Source organism: Ceratotherium simum, chromosome 29 (assembly GCF_057802395.1).
Source record: "Ceratotherium simum simum isolate JZ-2026a chromosome 29, ASM5780239v1, whole genome shotgun sequence".
Taxonomy (NCBI): Eukaryota; Metazoa; Chordata; class Mammalia; order Perissodactyla; family Rhinocerotidae; genus Ceratotherium; species Ceratotherium simum.
The window spans coordinates 12443759-12463400 of NC_141928.1; the positions used below are offsets into that span (position 1 = coordinate 12443759).

The 19642-nt window shown below is 52.2% G+C and overlaps 1 protein-coding gene across 8 annotated transcripts in view; it reads left to right on the forward strand.

Moving 5' to 3' along the window:
- The window catches only part of DENND1A (DENN domain containing 1A), a 504435-nt gene that overhangs the window by 471389 nt on the left and 13404 nt on the right, over positions 1 to 19642 (forward strand). For all 8 annotated transcript variants that reach the window (XM_004423432.3, XM_087419123.1, XM_087419121.1 and 5 more), the window contains one exon: positions 12952 to 13040. In XM_004423432.3, the coding sequence (XP_004423489.1) occupies positions 12952 to 13040 (89 nt within the window). The remainder of the gene's footprint in view (positions 1 to 12951; positions 13041 to 19642) is intronic.

The window sequence follows — 19642 nt, forward strand, 5'->3', positions numbered from 1 at the left end:
TAGCCAGGAAAATTAACCAGGTGAACTCTTTCCTCGTTAAACAGCGACAGAGTTTAATTGTGAATTTTTTCTTGCACCTTCTCTATTCCTGGCAGCATATCTGGTTGGGCACATCTCCGGGACAGAGAAGGCCCTAGCATAAATCCAGCCTCCCCTTCGGGGACGCCAGGGCCTCCTCCATGTGGGCTAGACAGGATTCTGACGGGAAAGGGACACTTCAGAACACCATTCAGACACAAGGATCTGAGACCTCCCTGGGCCGGCCTCGGAGGCCGGCTCTCTCATGCCTCCAGCTGCCATCAGGCACACCCGCCTTCTCCGACTCTCGGAAAGGGGAGCTGCGGGGGCCCTGGCTGCCTCCCCAGGCAGGTTGCCTCCCCACCTCAAGCTTTGCACGCACGGCCCTTGGCCGTCAGCAGAACTGCTTGGTTCCTGTGGCCTCCGGCGTCTGTTCTCGCACCTCCTCCCCCACACCACGGTCCCTAGTGGGGTCTGGCCTATCTCCCCACTGACTCCGCCATTTCACCTTCTCTATGGCCTTAGGTAGTGCCTTTTCCCCTCTCCCTGACCCTGCCTTCCCAGCAGTGACATAGGAATGCTGATTCTGACCTCCAAGGGATGGTGAAGGAATAATCTAAGGTGTGCCCTCCATGGGGACTGAGTAAATCCATGTATTGGTTCCTAAACAGCCAGCCCCCTCCCACATACATCACAGGATCCCTGCCCCAGCCCACAATTAACTTGAGACGAGCTCTTTGACCCTCTTCTGAAGGCCTGTCATCCATTGCTCTGTGTGACGTGGGCAAATCTTTGCCTCTCCTCATCTGTGAAATGGGGTAACAACCCTTGTTTCCCGCATGAGGATTCCCTGGGCTAGCAAGTGAGCTGGTTAGGTGCCAGGAATACAGCAGGCAGGCAGGTGCTTTGGCTCTGCCCATCATGCAAGCTGCCCCCGACCACCAGCCCTCTGCAGCCCCCCAGTCCCCCCCAGGCCCCATGCACACAGTGTGTTCTCTGCCCCAAGTCAGCGCCTGGCATTGGAGCATTTTCCACCTTGCAGCCCCGTGCAGGGCACCTGCTCATCCGTGCCGCCCAGGTAATTAAGTTGATATTCCAGCACGGCTTCCCCTCTGACCTTTTGGAAACAATGTGTTTTGCTGCATCAACAAATTAACTGCAAATCAGATGCTGTCCCCGTAAATGTGGGTTCACATCCAATGAGCATACTCACCTGGCCCCCACGGCTGACAGATGTAAACGCCAAGGGCCAGGCCGAGACCGGCAAAGGCCAAAGAGTTCCTGTCTTCTCTGGGACCTCCGTGTCAATCACACTTTCGGGCTTACCCTCTTGTGTTCACATCTCCCAGCAATCACGAGGCCCCAGGGTAGTGAGCTGACAACATGGAGGCCTGGGCAGGCCCCTGTGGCTGGAGAGGAGTGTCTGGCCTTAGAAACCCACCCATCCTCTTCCCATCTGTCTTCTCCACCAAGGCTTCTGCTATGTCCCTCCCTGCCTAAATCCCTCCCACTGTGCTCAGGAGAAAATCCACACTTCTTAGCCTGACATTCAAGGCCCTATGTTATGTGACCCCCGCCATCCCCTCCAAAGTCACAGCCTGCCCTGTCCTCATATTCACCCTCACTCTAGTCTTGTTGGACCTCTGTGGTTCCCCTTTACCACGGACCTGAATTCCTTACCACTCCCATCTGGTAGAAGAGCCCCTCCTTGGTACCTCCCTAGACCTCGGTCCTCTGTCTCCCTGCGTTATAACCCCCTCCATCAGAGTGGGAGCCATTTGAAGGCAGGACCATGGCTTGTTCAGTGACATACCCCTGTGCCTGTACAGATTATACCCCACTATTGGTTAACTGAATGAAAAAATGAATCACGTGGCTTCTTTGGAAAGCACTGGAAAGAGATGCTCAAATAAGGAAGGAGGGGAAAGAGGTCATTCTCTTGCCGGCCTTTTCTCTAAGACACAGATCTTTAACAACAGATTCCAACTTCAGAAGGGACAAGGATTAGAAAAAACATATCAGAAAGGATTCCAGATGACTTTGGAAATTTGAGTTGACAAGGTTAACACAACAGACTAAGAATACTTGCTAGTTTTAGTTCCTGCTACTAGCTGTGTGACCTCATACTAGTCCCTTAACCTCTCTGGGCCTCATGTTTCCTGTATAGCAAGAAAATAATCCTCCTCTAATTTGCCTCACCATGGGATGTAAGGCTCAAAGGAAATAAGAGAAGTGGAAATGCTTTGAAAGGAAAACGTGTCATAAATGGAAGAGATTTTTATTAAAATCCAGGCTCCTTCAACAGTGTCTTGCTGGCAGCACACTGTCTTGGAAAACCAAGGTCCTCACGTCCACAGGACTTTTCTGGGAGGACTTGTGGGTCCACCAGGAGGACAGGATTGGGTGGTCCCATTTCATCTTCAGGCTGCCGGACCAGAGCCTCCACCAGAGCTGTGATCGCACTCTCGTAGCGTCCTCACACCAGTGCTGTGATTTGGGAGTTATTTCCGTTTTACAGAAGAGTTGCCTGAGACTGAAATTAAGTAACTCACCCAAGTGGCAGAGCCAACATTGAACTCAGCTAGAAAATGGCAGAACCAAGCCGTGAACCCAAGTCTTTCTAACACAAAGTGTATTTCTTGGGGCTTTAGCCCAAACACTCTTTGTAGTCTAAGAAAGGTCTTCTGTGATGTAGGTCAAATCCCAATAGACCATACATTCCTTCTGGACAAGGACTGTGTCTTATTATTATTCCCCTGAATTCCCAGGACTTGACCCCAAGCAGTTGTTTCATAAATACACACTCTTTGAGAGAGAATCTGCTTCCCCAACTGGACATGACCTTCAGGAAGGCAGGTGCTTATGTTGGTCGTCGAAACCTCCAGCCCTGCCATCCCTCCTGCCACAGCCCAGCTCAGGAAGTGCCAGGTGAATTGTTGAAGGGAACTCTTCTTAGCAAAAGATTGCCAAAGGCCCAGCCTTTTTGAACTCACTTAAGAAACAGCAGTCAGTGTAGCCAGGGAGTGGAGGATCACATATAATGTGATTTCTGCGCAGAGGTGCTGGGACCTCTCTGTTCCTTCTGCCTTAAGGCTCTTCTGGTTTTGTCTCTTCCTCCTCCTCCAGCGGTGGGAAGAGCACTGGATTCGCAGTCAAGAGGCCTGAGGTCTGCTCCCAGTGCTCCCCATCGCCAGCTGGGGGCCTTGAGTGGATCACTTTACCTCTCTCTAGTCTTTCCTTGTCCATGGAAGGACGAGTGTCCCTGCCACTAAGGCTGGGGGAAGAGATGAACAAGCTCATGCGTCTGTGGGCTGGGGGTGCGGAGAATGAGAGCAGGTCTCTGCCCTTAGGGAGTGTTGGGGATGAGGAGGCTCCTGGCCCCTGTAAGTGACTTAAACGGCTCTCACTGAGCCCTGGCCAGCTCTGCAGTCTCCTCGAGCCCCACCTCACACTGTCGTAGTCCCCACATTCAATTAGTCCCAGATTCAGCTTCCTGAGCACTGGGGCCACGTTCTGGAAAATGGTGTGTTGTGGTGATCCTTCCCTGGCTTCTCTCTTCACCCCCTCTTCCTGCCCAAATCACCACCACTCACCCCCTGTGGCCTGTTCTAATTGTCCCGAGTACTCAGCTCTCCCCAACCTGCATCCCTAGCTGTCCTCCCACTCCAGCATGCTGGGAAACTGCAACCACCAGGGCCTAGCAGCCCCACTCCTCTTCCCCCAGGAAGCAGAGCCTGTGTCCACCATGCGCCTGGCCCTGCAGGCAGTGCCAGAGTACACCCACATCCCTGCAGCGGGGCCCTTGTGGTCTCACTCAGGACGTTTGTCCCGCGTTACCCTCTCTCGGTATCTTACAACCCCCCTGGTTTACTCTGCTAGCTTCTAGGGTCGGTGTGGTCAAGAGGCTGCTTTCCTACCACCACTTACAAGTTCAATTGCAAAGGAACCAGCACTTCTGATGACAGTCGAAGGAGAATAAATTAATTACAGAATCTGGAGAACGAACATTTGTTGAGTTTCAACACGTGCTGGGAAGTTTCAGCCGAAAATCATTTGCTGAGCATCTACTGTGTACCTGGTACCACACGAGACCCCAGGAGAAATAGAGAAATGAGACAGCCTGTGTGCTGTGAATACGAGGTGGGGGCAGAGCACCTGACCCACACTGCTCAGGGAAGGGCAGGGAGGGCCTCCTGGGGGAGGCGGTGCTTGAGCCAGGCAGCAAACGACGAATGAAAGGCACCGAGAGTGAGACACAAGGAAATGGAAGGGTACTTCAGGCGAAGGGCCCAGCATGGAGGCGCAGGAACGCGTGAGGCTTTCAGGGAGAGCAAGTGGGCGAGCAGGGCTGGGGGAGCCAGCAGGGGCGGGGGTGTGCCAGAGATGAGACTGCAGAGGTGTGTTGGGAGGTCCCAGAATCTGGAGGGCTTTGAACAAATAAGTGGCATTTCCCAGGGTCTTATGGGGAAAGTGAGTCTGTGTTCAAATACATTTGAGAAACAGGACTTGTGAGAAAAGCAGAGTTAATAGGGTTTTGCTTGTTTAGGGTGGGGTTTGTGTGTGTGTGTGTGTGTGTGTGTGTGTGTGTGTGTGTGTGTGTGTGTGTGTGAGGAAGATCAGCCCTGAGCTAACGTCCATGCTAATCCTCCTCTTTTTGCTGAGGAAGACCGGCTGTGAGCTAACATCTATTGCCAATCCTCCTCCTTTTTTTTTCCCCAAAGCCCCAGTAGATAGTTGTATGTCATAGTTGCACATCCTTCTAGTTGCTGTATGTGGGACGCCGCCTCAGCATGGCCAGAGAAGCGGTGCGTCGGTGCGCGCCCAGGATCCGAACCCGGGCCACCAGTAGTGGAGCGTGCGCGCTTAACCGCTAAGCCACGGGGCCGGCCCTAGGGTGGGGTTTTTATTGCGAGCCGTGGCGGCCTTTACTGTGCTCCCCAGCACTGTGAACCTCCAAGAGGAGCCAGACAGCAGACAGCACTTCGCAGACTTGTCTGGCTGGGGAACTGCCTTTTTTCCCTTCGTGCAACACATCTCCCAGGATGGTGTTTCTCAGAAGACACCTTAGGGGATGCTGGCCTTCCACAGAGATGATTTAAGCTGGCAAGTGACGTGATTGGGCATGTATTTTTTTTGAGTCCACTCTGGAACAAGTGTTGAAGATGGATTGGGAGGGGGAGAGGCTGGAGGCAGAGAAACCTGCTAATGGTGATCGTTGCTAATGTCTCCTGGCAGCGCCATGCGAAGATCTAGGAGACCATCATTTTGAATCTTCCTAACAGCTCCCTCGGGTGGGTAGTGCTGTTACCTGCATCTACAGATAAGGAAAGTAAGGCTCGGATGGTTAAATCGCAGGCCCATAGGAACCCAGAGAGTGAGTGCGGGGCTAGGGTTCAGTCCGAGACCTTCTGACCCCAGAGGCCGCCTCCTGAGCGCTCTACCACACTGCCACCCCAGCTGGCAGGGATGGAAAGGGCCCAGGTCAGAAGTGATGAGCAGTGAGGGCTGTGGGGCTGGAGAAGGCGGTCACCCGAAAGTAGAATGGCCAAGCATGAGGGAAGCAGAGAGGTCGTGGGGAAAGAGGGGATGTGTGTGAGAGTGGGGCGTCTGACGGGGCAGCAGCCTGTGCACCCGCAGAGGGACTCCCCTCCCTGTCCTTTCACTTACCTCCTAATGAGCAATGTGAGCTGGGGGACTCTGTTCCCCTTTGCCCCACACGTTTCCCATAAGCCATGCAGGGGAAAAAACAGGGCTCGGTGGGCAGCCATGCTCGTCTCATTGGGTGGCATCCCCACCCCTCAGATAGCCTCCACCTGAAGAAGGGGCACCAAGCATAGGTTGGCCCACACTCCCAGCTAATGGCATAGGATTTGGAAGCTGCAGTGTATTTCCATCCAGACGTGCTCTCAATGTGCCATGAGGGACCCCAGTTCTCCACTGAGTCTCTCCACCAACTTTCCCCTCAGACCACTCTGACAGGCCCTGTGCTGGGTACCAGGGATCCAGGGATGCCAAGACACGGCCCCTACCCTCCAGGAGCCGGGTTCAGAGAATGAGTTGTATGGGAGGTTTGATACATGAAGGATCCCTCCAACCAAGTGAAGCTCGGAAGCACTGTCCAAGAGAAACGTAACGGAAGCCACACATGAGAGACGCATGGAATTCTCAATGTTTTAGTAACTGCATTAAAAAAGTACAAAGAAACAGATGAAATTAATTTTAATGATATATTTAACCCAAATAGCCAAAATATTTTCATTTCAACATGTAATCAAGGAGGGGGCAGAGGGGACAGCAGAGGTCTTGCAGCTGGGGTGTGGCAGGGTCACATTGCATTTTAGAAGATCCCCTTGACCTGTGTGGAGAATGGCTGGACGAGGTCCAGGCAGGGGCTCTGTTGAGAGATGATTACAGTGATCCAGGCCAGAGGCAAGGCTAGAACGAAAAAATTAGCAGAGGGGCAGCCCTCAGAAAGGGAATGTGCAAGACCCGGTGACAGTTGTCCATGGGGGTGAGGGAGGCGTCGAGGACAGCCCTCAGGTCTGGCTTGGGTGACTGGCTGCTTGCTCTCAAGCTGTGTGTGGAAATGCATCGAACCTTCTCCGTGTGTACTGATGTTTTAAGTTTCACTTTAATGCAGCCACAAAGACTCCGTCCCACCCGCCCGCCGCCTCCCAAGATACAGCGCTCCAGGCCCGTGAGTAGCCAGTGGTTCCGCCCTCCCCACCTAACACTGCCTGAGCGTCCTCCCTGCCTGACTAAACCTCGGGAGTTTGAACTCAACTGCCTTGCAAAAGAAAACCGGGAATTGGGTTTTTTCAGCTTCCCTCTCTGCGTGGCATGAACCCGAACTTGCATTTTCTGGGCTTCTTTCCCCTTTTTCTGAGTCAGTTCTGCGACGTACAGTCAGAGATGTAGGTAGCCGGGGCCACTGTGTGGTGTGTTTGCTGTGTGTGCATCGTTTGAGCAAATCCCCCAGTTTGGGCCGTATTTCTGGCCGATGAGCTTTAAAGCCCTGCTCCAACCACCTCTTCCTCACAAAGGAAGCAAAAGTTGGGCAGCAGGGGCCTCGTTCCCACCAGATCTTGGTTTGGAAATGCATCTGATGTCCCCTCCTGAGGGCAGAGGCTATGCCCAGAAAATATGAGCAGGCTCAGAGGGAGACTGGGACTCCTCCTCTCCCAGTGAGAGGTGCCAAGGAAGAGCAGAAAAGCAGGAGGAGATGTGATAAACCCACCACCACCTGGTGGTGGGCAAGGGACGGAGACACATCCATGTTTCTTAAAGAGAAATGCCATGGGAAAACATCAGGTGTGTGGGTCCTGTGTTCAACATCGGTGAAGTTGTTTTCCTTGTAAGCTCAGACTGGTCGTGCTGAGACATCACAACTTGAGCAGGTTCCTTTAAACTGGGAAACTTGTCAGGACCATTTGGTGAGGGCTGTTGACCAAGAGAAGAGTTTCTCTGTCTCTTGTTCCAAGCAGCCACAGCTCCTGCAGCCAAGCACAAGGGGTCAGGTTCCCACCCGGCTGCGACTCGTATCCTAACCCCCTCCTGCCCTGTCCAATGCACTGTCCAGATCCACCCTGTGAAAGATGTGGTGGCCAAGGGGTGTAGATCGCCAGCCTGAACCGTGTCTGATTTTAATCCTCGATGCACACACTCAGCATCGATTGGGTGGCTGCTCTGTGTGTGGATGTTAGAAAGTTCTGTGGCACTCTTTCCCTTCCCTACCCACCACGTGTGGGAGTTAGAGGCTGGGGTGGAGGTTGGGGGGATTTAGATGCCTCCCCCTATGGCAGTCGTGAGTCTGTAGTTCCAGCCACGTGTGACGGACCCATTCCGTACCCCAGTCAAACTGTGATTAGCCCAAACGCTGATCAGCACAGCTGTCAAGGGGCTGGAATGTCTCTGCTCACCGGCATTGGAAGGAAGGCACAAACAGCAAAAAGAAACTGCTTTGGGGGACAGGAAGCCCCTTCTGGGTCAGTCCTTAAGTGATCTAGTGAGGGTTTCGGTAGAGTCATTACATGGATTTGGGGAATGGACAGAGTTGGGCTTGAACACCAAAGCTGTGTGACTTTGCACAAGTCCTGAAGCTCCCTGAGCCTCACGGCTGTCTCATCTACCCTCATCGCGGAGGGTTTCTGTAGAGGCACGTGGGCAACATTATAGAGCACCTGGCACACAGTAGCTGTTCTTATTCTTCTTAACAGGTTTTTAAACCTTCCAACTTCTAAGGAATGACCCAGTTTCTTAATAACCATCATTTGCCTAGGATTTTTATAGTCAGCAGATCATTCTTAGGCACATCATCCCCTTGAGCCTCATAGTAACTCTGTGAAGTAGGCATCATCTCCACCCATTTTAGAGATGAGAAAACTGATGCTCAGTAACTTAACCCAAGTCCCTCAACTGCGTGTGGGGTCACCAGACTCTAGACTCCAAGGTCTTTCCAGCATCCCAAGCTCCCTGGACCCTCCATCTCCATTTCCATGGAGTCCGTCTTAGTACCAAGTACTGGGGCAGAGCCTTCAGTTGAAAAAAAAAATAATCAGCAGCTGCCAGGGCTTCCTATGGAATCTCTAGGGCAGGATTAGATCCTGTCAGGGATACAGAGGTGAAGAGAATTAACACTTATCGAGCACTTTCTATGCTCCTAGGACTGTGCTGGGCACTTGTGTATTATGTTCTCATTTGTCTTTATAACAGCCAGAGGAGGCAGATGCTGTGTCCCCAGTTTGCCGCCGAGACCACAGAGATAAGAGGCCAAGCTGGCCTCCTAAGCCCAGGCCTGCCTCTCTGCACTGCCTCTCCTTGCTCTTCACCAAGCAGCCTCTCCTTAAGCCAAAGGCACCCAGTGGGCAGCTCTCAGAATTCTCTGCAGAGACCTAAGATCAAGGCAGGCAGGGAATCTCTTGGAAAACATGATCTGGGGCCAGATTGCTCCCTTTGGAAAAACTCAGGTATTGGAGACAGCTCCATGGACTCCCTGTTGTCTCACCAGTGTGGGAACTTGTGCAGATGGGGAGCAGGGAGCCACATCCCCTGCAACTGAGGACTTGGGAAGGCAGACGTTGGCCTGGGAGATGCCAAAGTAGCAGCAGCCCCTGCCGCTGCACTGGTGCAGGAGGCGACTAGCCCAGCACTCAGGGCCGCCCTTGGGTTATGGCGCACTGAAGAGGCAGGGTGCCTAGCAGAACCAGTTCTCCTGGGCTTGGAAGTCAGAGAGGCCTGCCCTGGCTTGAATCACAGCTTGGCTAATTCCTGGCTGTGGGACCTTGGACAAGACGCTTACCTTCTCTGAGCTTTGGTTTCATCATCTGTCAAATGGCTTTGGCAACACCTACCTGGTGAGGGTAATAAGGTCATAGATGTATAGTGCCTAGCACAGTCTCTGGCATGAAGTGGGCACATATACCCCACTTCTGCCAGCCCAGACACCTTCTGCCAAGCCAGGTCACTATGGGCCTAATTTGGGAGTCCTAGAAGGTTTGTGTTTCCTGGGCCTGTGGTCCCCCACGCCCCAGGGTCTGTTCACTCTAAGTACACTCATGCAAGCACTTCCAATGGGCCCCGCGCGTACTAGGGGTGAACCTGAGAGACATGGGGTATGGAACCCCTCACAGGCCTCAAAGAGGATGATGGGACAAGCTCCCATGTCAGGAGCCACTGGCCCCCATCCAGGCTTTGCCAGGTTACTTAGCTGCAAATGTTCTCGACAGAAGAGCGGCCGTTGGCCCAGGGTGGCGGGAGCATGGGGGCTCGCCATTCAGCCTTTCTGGAAGGAGTATTGTAGCCTGGCACCTGTGGCTGGAGTTCAGATGTTACCAGAGGATTTAGATTTTCTTTTTAAAAAGAAGAAAAAGGAAGGAGCAGAAGAAAGCCTTGCCAGTGTCTGGTGGACTAAGGGGAGTGGGTCGGGGTGGGCAGGGGGAGGCAGGCTGTGGTAGGCTGCATGGGAAGCACTTTATAAGCTCTGTATTTATTATTTCTTGCTCACCATTAAAATCAAATGTACTTGGTCTTTTGTATTCAATACACATTTAACCCTGCCGACTTAGATTTCTCAGGTTTTAAATCCAGTGGGGAATTGGCTGGTTTCCCAACTTTCCCCTCAAGTCCCCCTTGAACAGAGCTCAAAATCCCTGTTTAGCATTTTCTCCCCTGGCGCTGCTGGGATCCTAACACTGGTGGGGCCGGTGGCTGTTGTTGTGTGCCTGTGGTTTCTCCCCTCATCCGCAGCCCCCACCCTTCCTAAGCACCCCCAGAAAGACGGATGTGATCGCTGAAATATGACGGGCCAATTGTCTGCATCGTCTTGTGATGCGGGCTTAATTAAACCATTTTGTCTCTGCGTGTCTGTGCCTTGTTGTGGCTCTAGCTGCACATCTGAGGCTGTGTGTGTGTGTGTGTGTGTGAGAGAGAGAGAGAGAGAGGGAGAGGGAGAGAGAGAGAGAGAGGGATTCGTGCACGGCCTTTGCCTCCTGTGCGTGCCTCTGTGAGTATGTATTTGTGAGACTGTGTGTGTGTTGGCATCTCGAGGCCTCTGTGCGTGTCTCTGGGTGGTTGTTTGTGAGTGTAATTTTGTGTCTGGCTTTGTCCACAGAGTCAGGTGTGTGTGACTCTGGGTGTGTCTGTATACAGCTGTGCGGGTGACTGTCTCCAGGTCTGTTGTGCTTCCTCTCCCTCCCCCACCCTCGCTGCCTCCCTGCCCCCCCCCCCGCCCCCTCTCTCTGCTCTGTCTGTTTTATCATCCCTAATGAAGCAGTCTTCTCCATCGATCCCGCTGATTGCCAGCCCATTCCTTTTGTTTGTTGGCGCTGAGCCATTCAGCGGCGCTCTGACAGCTCAGCTCGTCTAATTAGCTCTGTTGTTCTTTTTCCCCATGTTTCACCACGTTGCAAGTTCCGTTGAAGTTGCCACAAACTTAATCCCCCCACTTCAGCCACAAGTTCGCATTCCTAACCCGCCTTTATTGTGGCAAGGAGCAGCCGTGTGCAAGGACAGGCTGACAGGCCTTAATGTCTGACCTTTCCTGAAGCCCCTACCCCACGAGCCCTGGGGCAGGGCAGAAGTGCTGCACAGCCCCAACTGCGCTCCCGCCTTTGTGGTGAAAATCTGGGGGGCATTCCAACCAGGTGATCCTGTTTACCAGCTGCGAGAGGAGTCTGACTGTGGTCGGGGAAACCAGTTCAGAGTTAGAATGGGTGGGAATGTACTCATTCGTGTATTCACAAATGGTGACTGGGTGTGTGCTTTGTGGCAGGCACTGTTCTAATAACAGTGATAATAATAGCAACATTATTATGCACTTCTGAGATTCCAAGCAGCAACATTCATTTCTTTCTCAAAATCTTGCTGAGCGACCACTGTAATACCAGGCACTGAGCAGGATGCTAGGCCAGGGTAAGGTCATCATAACTCGCATCTTCTAATTCAGAGACACTCCCACCTTCATCTTCCTTTTGTTATTGATAAGGTCACAGAGAAGCAGGGTGAACATTTATTGAGCCCCCACTGTGTGCCAGACCCCGTGCTGGCACTTTCCCTGCGCCGTCTCATTGGACCTTCACGGTAACCCCATGGAAGACGACAGCAAGTTTGGTGGAATGCGTTTGGCTTTTACCACATCTCTGATTTGCCAAACAAGGCTGAGATCAGACTGGCCACTCCACAGGAAAAACTTTGGTTAGATCAGATGTGCCAAGACCTGAAGGCTTGATGAGACTCTTTAAAGACTTGTCTTTTGTGCAACCAACTTCTGTAATCTGTGTTCCTAAGCCGCTGTGCTGTGTCGCCCACAAATTGTTGGGGGTGGGATGTACAGGGGGAGGTGGGCAGAAAAAGGAGCAGGTGGATGCTCTCCTCCCCTGTCTTGTCCGCGAACCTCAGCAATTCTGCCATTTCCTATCTTGGTCCCTCATCTGCAGAGAGGGAGCATGCCTCCCTGCCCTGGGATACTCAGTCGTTTTTATTGGCAATGAAATTCACAGATAGACTTTGTTAGCTCAGCTCTCTCCAGTCCCTCTCTGGCATTGGAAATGTTCAGAGATGATGGTGCCAAATTTAAAGCCATGTAATGTTGATTGGACCAAATGAGTATCCTTCTAAGAGCATCTAGAAATTCTCAGCCTAACTCCAGTTACGGGTGCTGGTGGGAGAGAGGGTGTCTTTTTGCTATGGGCCCTGGTCTTGGCTTTCAGAGGTGGCAGATCAGAAAAAAATCTATCCTGTTGCTGCAGCCCAGCTATGGATTAGGAAACTACACACTTCACTGTCAAATACGCCCACCGCCGACCCTCGAGCGGGGTCTGTGCAGTGAGAGCGCAGCCACATGGGGTGTACGGCATCTGCTCAGGAGGACTGCACAGGGACACCCTGGGCAGCAGAAAGGAGATTGTGATTGGCGCTCCCTAATGCTATCATTTGCTTTCTTCCCCCTCCCATTTAGAGAGGAAAATAAGTATCTAGTAATTCAGTTGTAAAAAGAACAAAATGAGCATGTGTACCCTAAAAGCAAAGTGAGTGAAACCTTTTTGTTCTACCAAACCAGTTTCTGGGTTCCAGAAGAGGGTGAGCAGGACTTAGCATTAATGAGGGCCTCTTTGTTCCAGGTCCTGTGTAGACAGTGTCTCATTGAACCCTCGCGGCAGCCCTGCGAGGAGGCAGGGGGAATTAGCCCCTACTTGCAGCTGAGGAAGCCAAGCTCTGTGGGAGAACCTTTCCCATCGGAGTAGGCCACACAATTCCTGTTCATGTGTCTACTGCAAATTCATTGGTGATGTTTCCATGAGAAGCAAGGACTTTGAGCATGTACCATGAAAATCTCTCAACATTTGTTTTGGGGCCACTCATCTGAATCTTGAGAATGTTCCTGTATGGCTTTTCCAACTCACTCCTTCTTGGGGATTTTCCCCGTGCCCATTCTAGGTGCGCCCTCCCCGTCCACATGTTGTTAAGAGACCGAAGAGCAACATCACAGTAGAAGGCCGGAGAACATCCGTCTCGAGCCCTGAGCAGTGAGTACCCCATTACTCCCCTCCCCTCTGTCTGCGAGAACCCAGCGGGGCCAGTGCTTTATGGAGCCCACGCTGCAGCCTGGCCTTTGAGAAGCTTCCCTGGGGCCCCGAGCAGGTGTTTCACAAAGAGGTCAGTGGGGAGCAGGGCTTGATCTTCAGTGTCCGCTTCCGCTAGCAGTTGTCACACCACAGGGAGGCCTGAGAGGCCAGGGAGCTGGGCACCTGGGCTGGGTTTTGAGTGGTGACACCCAAAGGGTACTTGGACAGGCTCAGAAGAAGGTTCCAGGCCTTTCCTTATGCTGAAGATGTAGGGTCAGCAGGAGAGAGTTAGGAACGTGGTCAAGGAGATGACCTATTTAATGAGGGCCGCCACCTTCCTAGGCCTGGGGCTCGAGGTCCCTAGAGCCCAGATTTATACACACGACTGTCCCTCCCTGTTGCCCCACCCCTACCAGCACCTTTGCTCCCCTGTGCGGTAGCATTTATTGTGTTATGGCTTTGCGTCTCTGCCTCCCCTCAGGCCCAGAGCTCTTCAGGGCAGGTGCTGGGTGTTACGCCTGGTCTCTAGCATAGGAGCTGGCTTAGAGTCACTTGCTGGTTAGATGTTGGATAGAGGAGGTAAATGATGAAGCAGGTGCATGCGCAGTGGCCAGAGGCTGAGCTGCCTGAGTGGGGGAGGCTTACAGCTGCACACAGCCCCGACTCCAGAACCATCTGGAGAAGGTAGTACTGCTTGCACCAGAGGGATGCAGTGCTTCCCTTTGTCCCCAAGCACACAGCCCTTGGTCTCTGCCCAGACAACTCAGCAGCTATACGCAGTTTCCTGTGATGCCTTGAAAAGATCTAGGGTTGTTAGGGAAATCAAAAATATTGCCCCAGGGACCGTTGGGTGAAGAGAGGAAAGTTCCTCACGTCTGCCCTACTCAGAAAAGTTCTTGATGAAAGAAGTTAAGGGAGATGGCAGGTCCTAGCCAGAAAAGGAGCCAAAAGGAAGAAACGATTCCGAAATGTCAAGCTGTGGCCTCCCCCAGGCTGTGACATGCTTCAGCTCTTCCCGGATTCCCTGGTTTACGGTATGGTGTTGCTTGAGACTGCTGTGTGGTCCTAGAACTAGCCTACCGAGCAGTCCGCAGATCTTGCCCAGAAAGCTATGGGAGACAGAGAGTAGGTGGAGGTGGGTGTGTCTTGGGAGATTCTTGGTCATGCACAATTTGGAAGAGAGAAATCCTGAAGTTCAGTGTTGGTTTAACTTTTGCTCTGCGCAATAGGACGGTGGGAATACTGAGGAATAGCTCCCTGGCCGTGGCTGGCATGGATTGTGATTGCCCCCTTGTGGAGAAAATGCGGCATGGCTTCAGAGTTCCTCAGACCCTGAAGATTTCTCCTTAGGGGGATGAAATTCGTCCCTTTTCTTTAAAGCCACCTCTTTAAAACTGAGCTAAGTCTTTTAGACACTGTCCTGGGATACAGGGTCACAGGCCTGTAGGTACTGAAATGCGAACCCAGAATATCAGCATTGCACAAAAACACCTCAGACCAGCAACTCCCTACACTCTGCAGAGCAGCATTACCCGTTTTGTGGCCAAGTTCTCACGTGGAGGTCAGACTTCGTGTCACACTTACACTGTTGCTTTTCCAGCTCAGGGATGGGGGATGCCTCTCTCGTGTGTGCCAGAGGGCCAGTGTCTGGTAAGCCATCACCCTGGTTGTTACCAGAACTGTATCAGTATCACTTTTCATTTCTTTCAGCAGTATGACTTGTTTTAGATTTCTGTTCAGGAAACATTTGGGGTTGAAATGAACCAGTGGGAGCATGGGGGCTAGTTTGGTGGATTGGCAGACTGGCAGTGATAGAAAATAAATGACGGGTTCTCTGTGACCGTACACCACAGTGGCTCTAGCCCACCAGGAAATACAGAGGTACATTCGGGGACATCATTCCAAGAGTTCCTGTTCACATTTTTTAAAAGTGGGGGGGAGGGGCTGTCCTCCCATAATGCCAGTGACATTTCTGGTGCAACCCGAGTGTTTTCCTGCGTCTCTCCCCTTGCTGCCTGCCCACCCCCCTAGTCGTGCTCCTGCACTTCCAAATGCCATGTCACAACAGCACTTGGATATGTTTTTCTCAACTGTCATCAGCTCCAGCTGGCAAGACCAACTTCTTGAAACACAGGAAGCATCCAGTGGAAAATATTTTAATAAAACAGACTCCTCATAAAATATTGTTCTTGGGGGGAAAGAAACCAGCTCCACCAATCTGTCAGCATTGTGTTGGGAGACACAAGGAGACAAGCCGGCAGGCAGGAGCCAGATCCTAATGGGCCTTGGTTGCGGGTGGTTCCATGTTGGGCACACGGACTCGGTGCCTGGCGCTTTAATCTGGCCTGGATTTTCTTGAATCACGGATCTTTGTCTCCCTTGGGAAACTTAGAGGATTTGGGCAGCCGAAAGAGATACAGGATCTTTAAAGTTGAGGGAGGGATTCAGTCCTGACTTCTTGCCCCAACTCTCCCTTCCAAACAGCACATTAAATAGTTTACTTTGTGAATAGCAGGATGGAGCTGATTAAGAATAAGACGATCTCCATGGCCTCCTGCAGCAGCTCAGCGTGTGGAATTCATCAGGCCCGGTGGCATTGGCCTCCAGCTCTCTGGCCGGTCCATCCATTGAAGTCCGTTTCTTCCTTTCTGGCTGATGTCCATCTGTCCATTCATGAATCCATTCATTCAGCAAATATCTTTGAAAACCCACTGGGTGTGAGCTCCCTAGGATTTTAAAAAGGAGTCCTTTAAAGAGAATCCCTGTGCTGACTCTTTTGTTGACTTGCATTTTCCCAAAATGAAAATTCTTCTGTATCAAACTTTCTTCCTGAATCAAACATAGGAGTCCTAGCCCCTTAAAGCCATTTGATGACAGTTGGAAGAATACTTCAGAAAGATTTCTGGAGAAAACCTTCCCTCTGTTTTTCAGTTAACATCAGCTAATTCATATTCAGTGACTGTTTCTCCTCAAGAAGTATCAGCTACTTCCGTTGTTATTCAGAACAGGGCTGATGGAATATACCCTGAGGGTTCCCTAGGGTAAGAGTTGGGGTTAGGAGGGATCAGAGGCCAGTCGGCAGCAAGTACAATCGAGCACCTCTTGTGTTCTAGGCCCTCTTAGGCTGGTATTCGTTTCCCCTTCCACAGAATGGGAACTCAGGCCCAGAAAACGTATTTGACCCGTGTTCCAGGGCCATCCAGTTGGAAAGTGGCAGGGCCAGGACTGCAAATGCTGCTTGATTTCATTCTCTGTTATACTCTGCTGCCCATGGGGGCCCACTGTTAGTCTGGCTTTGCCCAGAGAGACAGCTCCGTGCCCTGAGATGACCTGCCTAGCACGCCACCCATCCTCTCTGGTTCCCTGGAGGCTGGAGTTGGGAACCGTAGCTGTTCAGTCCTCTTCCTGCCAAAGAAGCAGTGTCCACTGGTGCCACTGGTGTTTCCACCTGGAAAAGGAAAGAAAAATAACATTTACTGAACATCCCTTAAGATTGTGAAGGGTAGGTGGTGGCTTACCCATTTCACAGATGGAGAAACCGAGGCTCAAAGAGGGATGTTCAGTAACTTGCCCAAGGTCTCAGGGCTAGAAAATGGTGGGATCGACTGTCTAGTGACAGAGGCCTCCTCCTTTCTTCTGCACCATCCAGGCTTCTTGTTAAGAACCTAATTATGATTATGAGCTACTCTGAGTAGTAAAGACAATGGCGGCTGCAGTGGACACGGTGAGGTCCAGAGCTCCCCACCTGTTAAAGATGGACCTTGGTTGTCTCGGCTGGACTGTTCACAGCTCTTAGGTCCCAACTTATTTTCCTTTTGGCTTGCCGCTTATAGGGGAGTTTCCCATCAAACTTGATGCTTCGAGAGAGCCTATAGCAAGCTCTAACAGGCAGTACTGTGCTCAGTACTCCCCACCCCTCCAAACCACGCACAGCATGCAGAGAAGCCAAAGGCAGGGAGTGGCTTGCTGGTCCCCAGGTGCCTGTCTCTGCCAGGCTGCCCGTCATTCGTTCCCTGCAGTGGGGGCCAGGGGCAGTAGCCCTCACAGAGTTGCTGAGAGTATGGAAGGAGATAGTTACATGCAGCCTCTACCTTGTTTAATCTGCACACCAACCCAGAAGGGCAGGGCTGTCTTCTGAGTCTTAATGGTGAAGGGGCTTGCGGTTGGCGTGGACCTGAGATGCACTCAGTCCTGACCAGCTGCAGAGCCCGAGCTCTTTCGATGCACACCTTGACCCTCCAGTCGTGCAAGAGTCTTAACTGGCTGCAGGCTGGTTATTTGAAGTTTCATTGTGCTACGTAAGAATGGTCCAGATTCAGCCACCAGGGGCTCACGAGCCATTGCCCTGCTCACTTCTCTGGGCAGATCCGTGCAAAATCTGCTCTTTTCAAATAATTTCGTTTGTTTGTTTGTAAAAATAACCCAGTAGCCTTATAGACAATCAAGAAGTTAGGAACAAAAGGAAAATTCATTCTGAAGCCAACTAATTAACATTTCTACAGATTCCCCTCCTGTCTTTTTCCTATATGTATTTTGCAGAGCTGCCGGTTCCTTGCAATGTCCCATCATATGGACTTGCCCCATGTCCTTGTAACCCCCGGTGTTTGTAACTATAGAAGATCCCATTGTGCGTATGTGCGTGGTTAGGTATACCATATTATACCTGTAGATTGTTCCAGGTTTTCACTAATATGGAAAATGCCAGAGTAAACGTCTTTGTTCTCGAAGCTTCTTCTCGTTTTATGTCATTATAAGAAATGGAATGATTAACAACTACCATTAACCGAGAACTGCGTGATAAGCACTTTACATGCATCGTTTCATTTAATCCTCACAAGAAATCGGGGTGGGGGGGTATCATTAGATCTATTTTATAAAAGAAGTAGCTGAGACCCCGAGAGGTTGTCACTGCTCTTGGTCACACAGCTAGTTAGTGCCAGAACTGAGTTTCAAACATGTCTCCCTAACGCCACAGCCCGTACACTTAAGTGGTCATGTGGGGAGATTTCTGCTGCATATTCCTAAACGACTTTCTGATAGAATTGTACCACCACACTCCCGCCGGAGCTGTGGACTCCCTGGGAATAAGGGTCTGGGGGACCGAGAGGAACGTGTGGCCGGCGTTAGAAATCCTCCTCGCCAAGGAGAAATTCCACAGGTTGTGCTGGCTGTGTGGACGGTCTGTGCAAACGGCCCGCCGACACTGCTTAGGAATTGGAGAGTCTGATCATCTGAATCGCACTGCGTGACCCCAGCACCCAAAGCCCCAGAAGATTAAAACAAGATCAGAGGAAGCTGCCAGAAGTGTTTAGTGAGAGCTCTTCCCAAAGACCAGGTCTCAGAACACTTGCAATTACATCTCTTCTGGCCAGTTGCACACGTGCTCTGGCAGAAGCTGGCATGCTGCTCCACTCCCAGTCTCCTCAAGGCCTGGGCTCAGCACGGCCTCAGTGGACGGTGGATCACAACAGGGTGGAGCCCTTCTCCCTCCTAGACGGACCCAGGGCTGCCCCGGGGGTGTGGGTGGTAACCTGTTGCATAAGTGGTGGCCTGTGCGTGGGCAGGACTTCGGCATGGACAGACCGTGTGTGGGCAGGACTTCGGCATGGACAGACCTGGGGCAGCATCCTGGCCCACCAGCTGCCGGCCCGAGACCCTGGGCAAGTCTCTTGACCATCTTTTTTTCTTTTAACATGATGCCTATTAACATCCCAAGGAACACCATTTGAGATACTGCCCCCAGGAGCCACACTAACGTCCTAAGTTAGCGGGGCATGCGAGCCTCCCCTCCTGCAGCAGCTGCTGCAGCCTCAGCCATCGGACTCCCCCCGTGATGCCTGCTGACGAACTGCGCACCCCGCTTCCCACACCCACCATCCCTTGGGCTTCCCCTGATGTAGCACTGACCTACCATGTTGTAGTTTCTCTCTACTTCACACACAGGTGTGCACACACACAGGTACACACACAACAAATACACACACACGCACGCTCCAGGAGTCTGTGAGCTCCTCCAGGGCAGGGCTGTGTGTTCCTCAGCTTTGACTCTTCGGCTCCTGGACCAGAGCCTCGCCCAGGCCTCTGTTCAGGGATGTCACTGAATGAATAACAAAGGAATCATTGCAGGAGGGTGAAGCTTGCAGCCCAGCACCCTGGAGATGGGGGAGGGTGTCAGTTAACAACCACAGGTGTGTAAAGAGCACCTACTGTGTGCCAGGTGTAATGAGGATGTGACCGTGAAGCTACCGGCACCTGTGCTGCCCCGGCCCTCTAAGAGCCAGAAACTGCGATCAGCCCCAGGAGCAAGTCTCCAAGATGCCAGCTGAGCCCTGGCCCAGGGGAGGGGCAGCTGGCTGGGTCCTACCCCCTGGCAGGCCGCCAGGACCTGCTACCTGAGCAGCTGGAGTCCAAACACCCAAGCAGAAGGTCACAGACCCAATTAGCAAGGCGAGAGGCTGCTGACCTGACTCAGGCCCCCCTCCCCTCTCCAACAGTGGGTTCTGGGCCCTGGAGACAAAGCCAAGCCAGACGTGGAGCCTGAGCCCAGACTGGAAAAGCAGGAA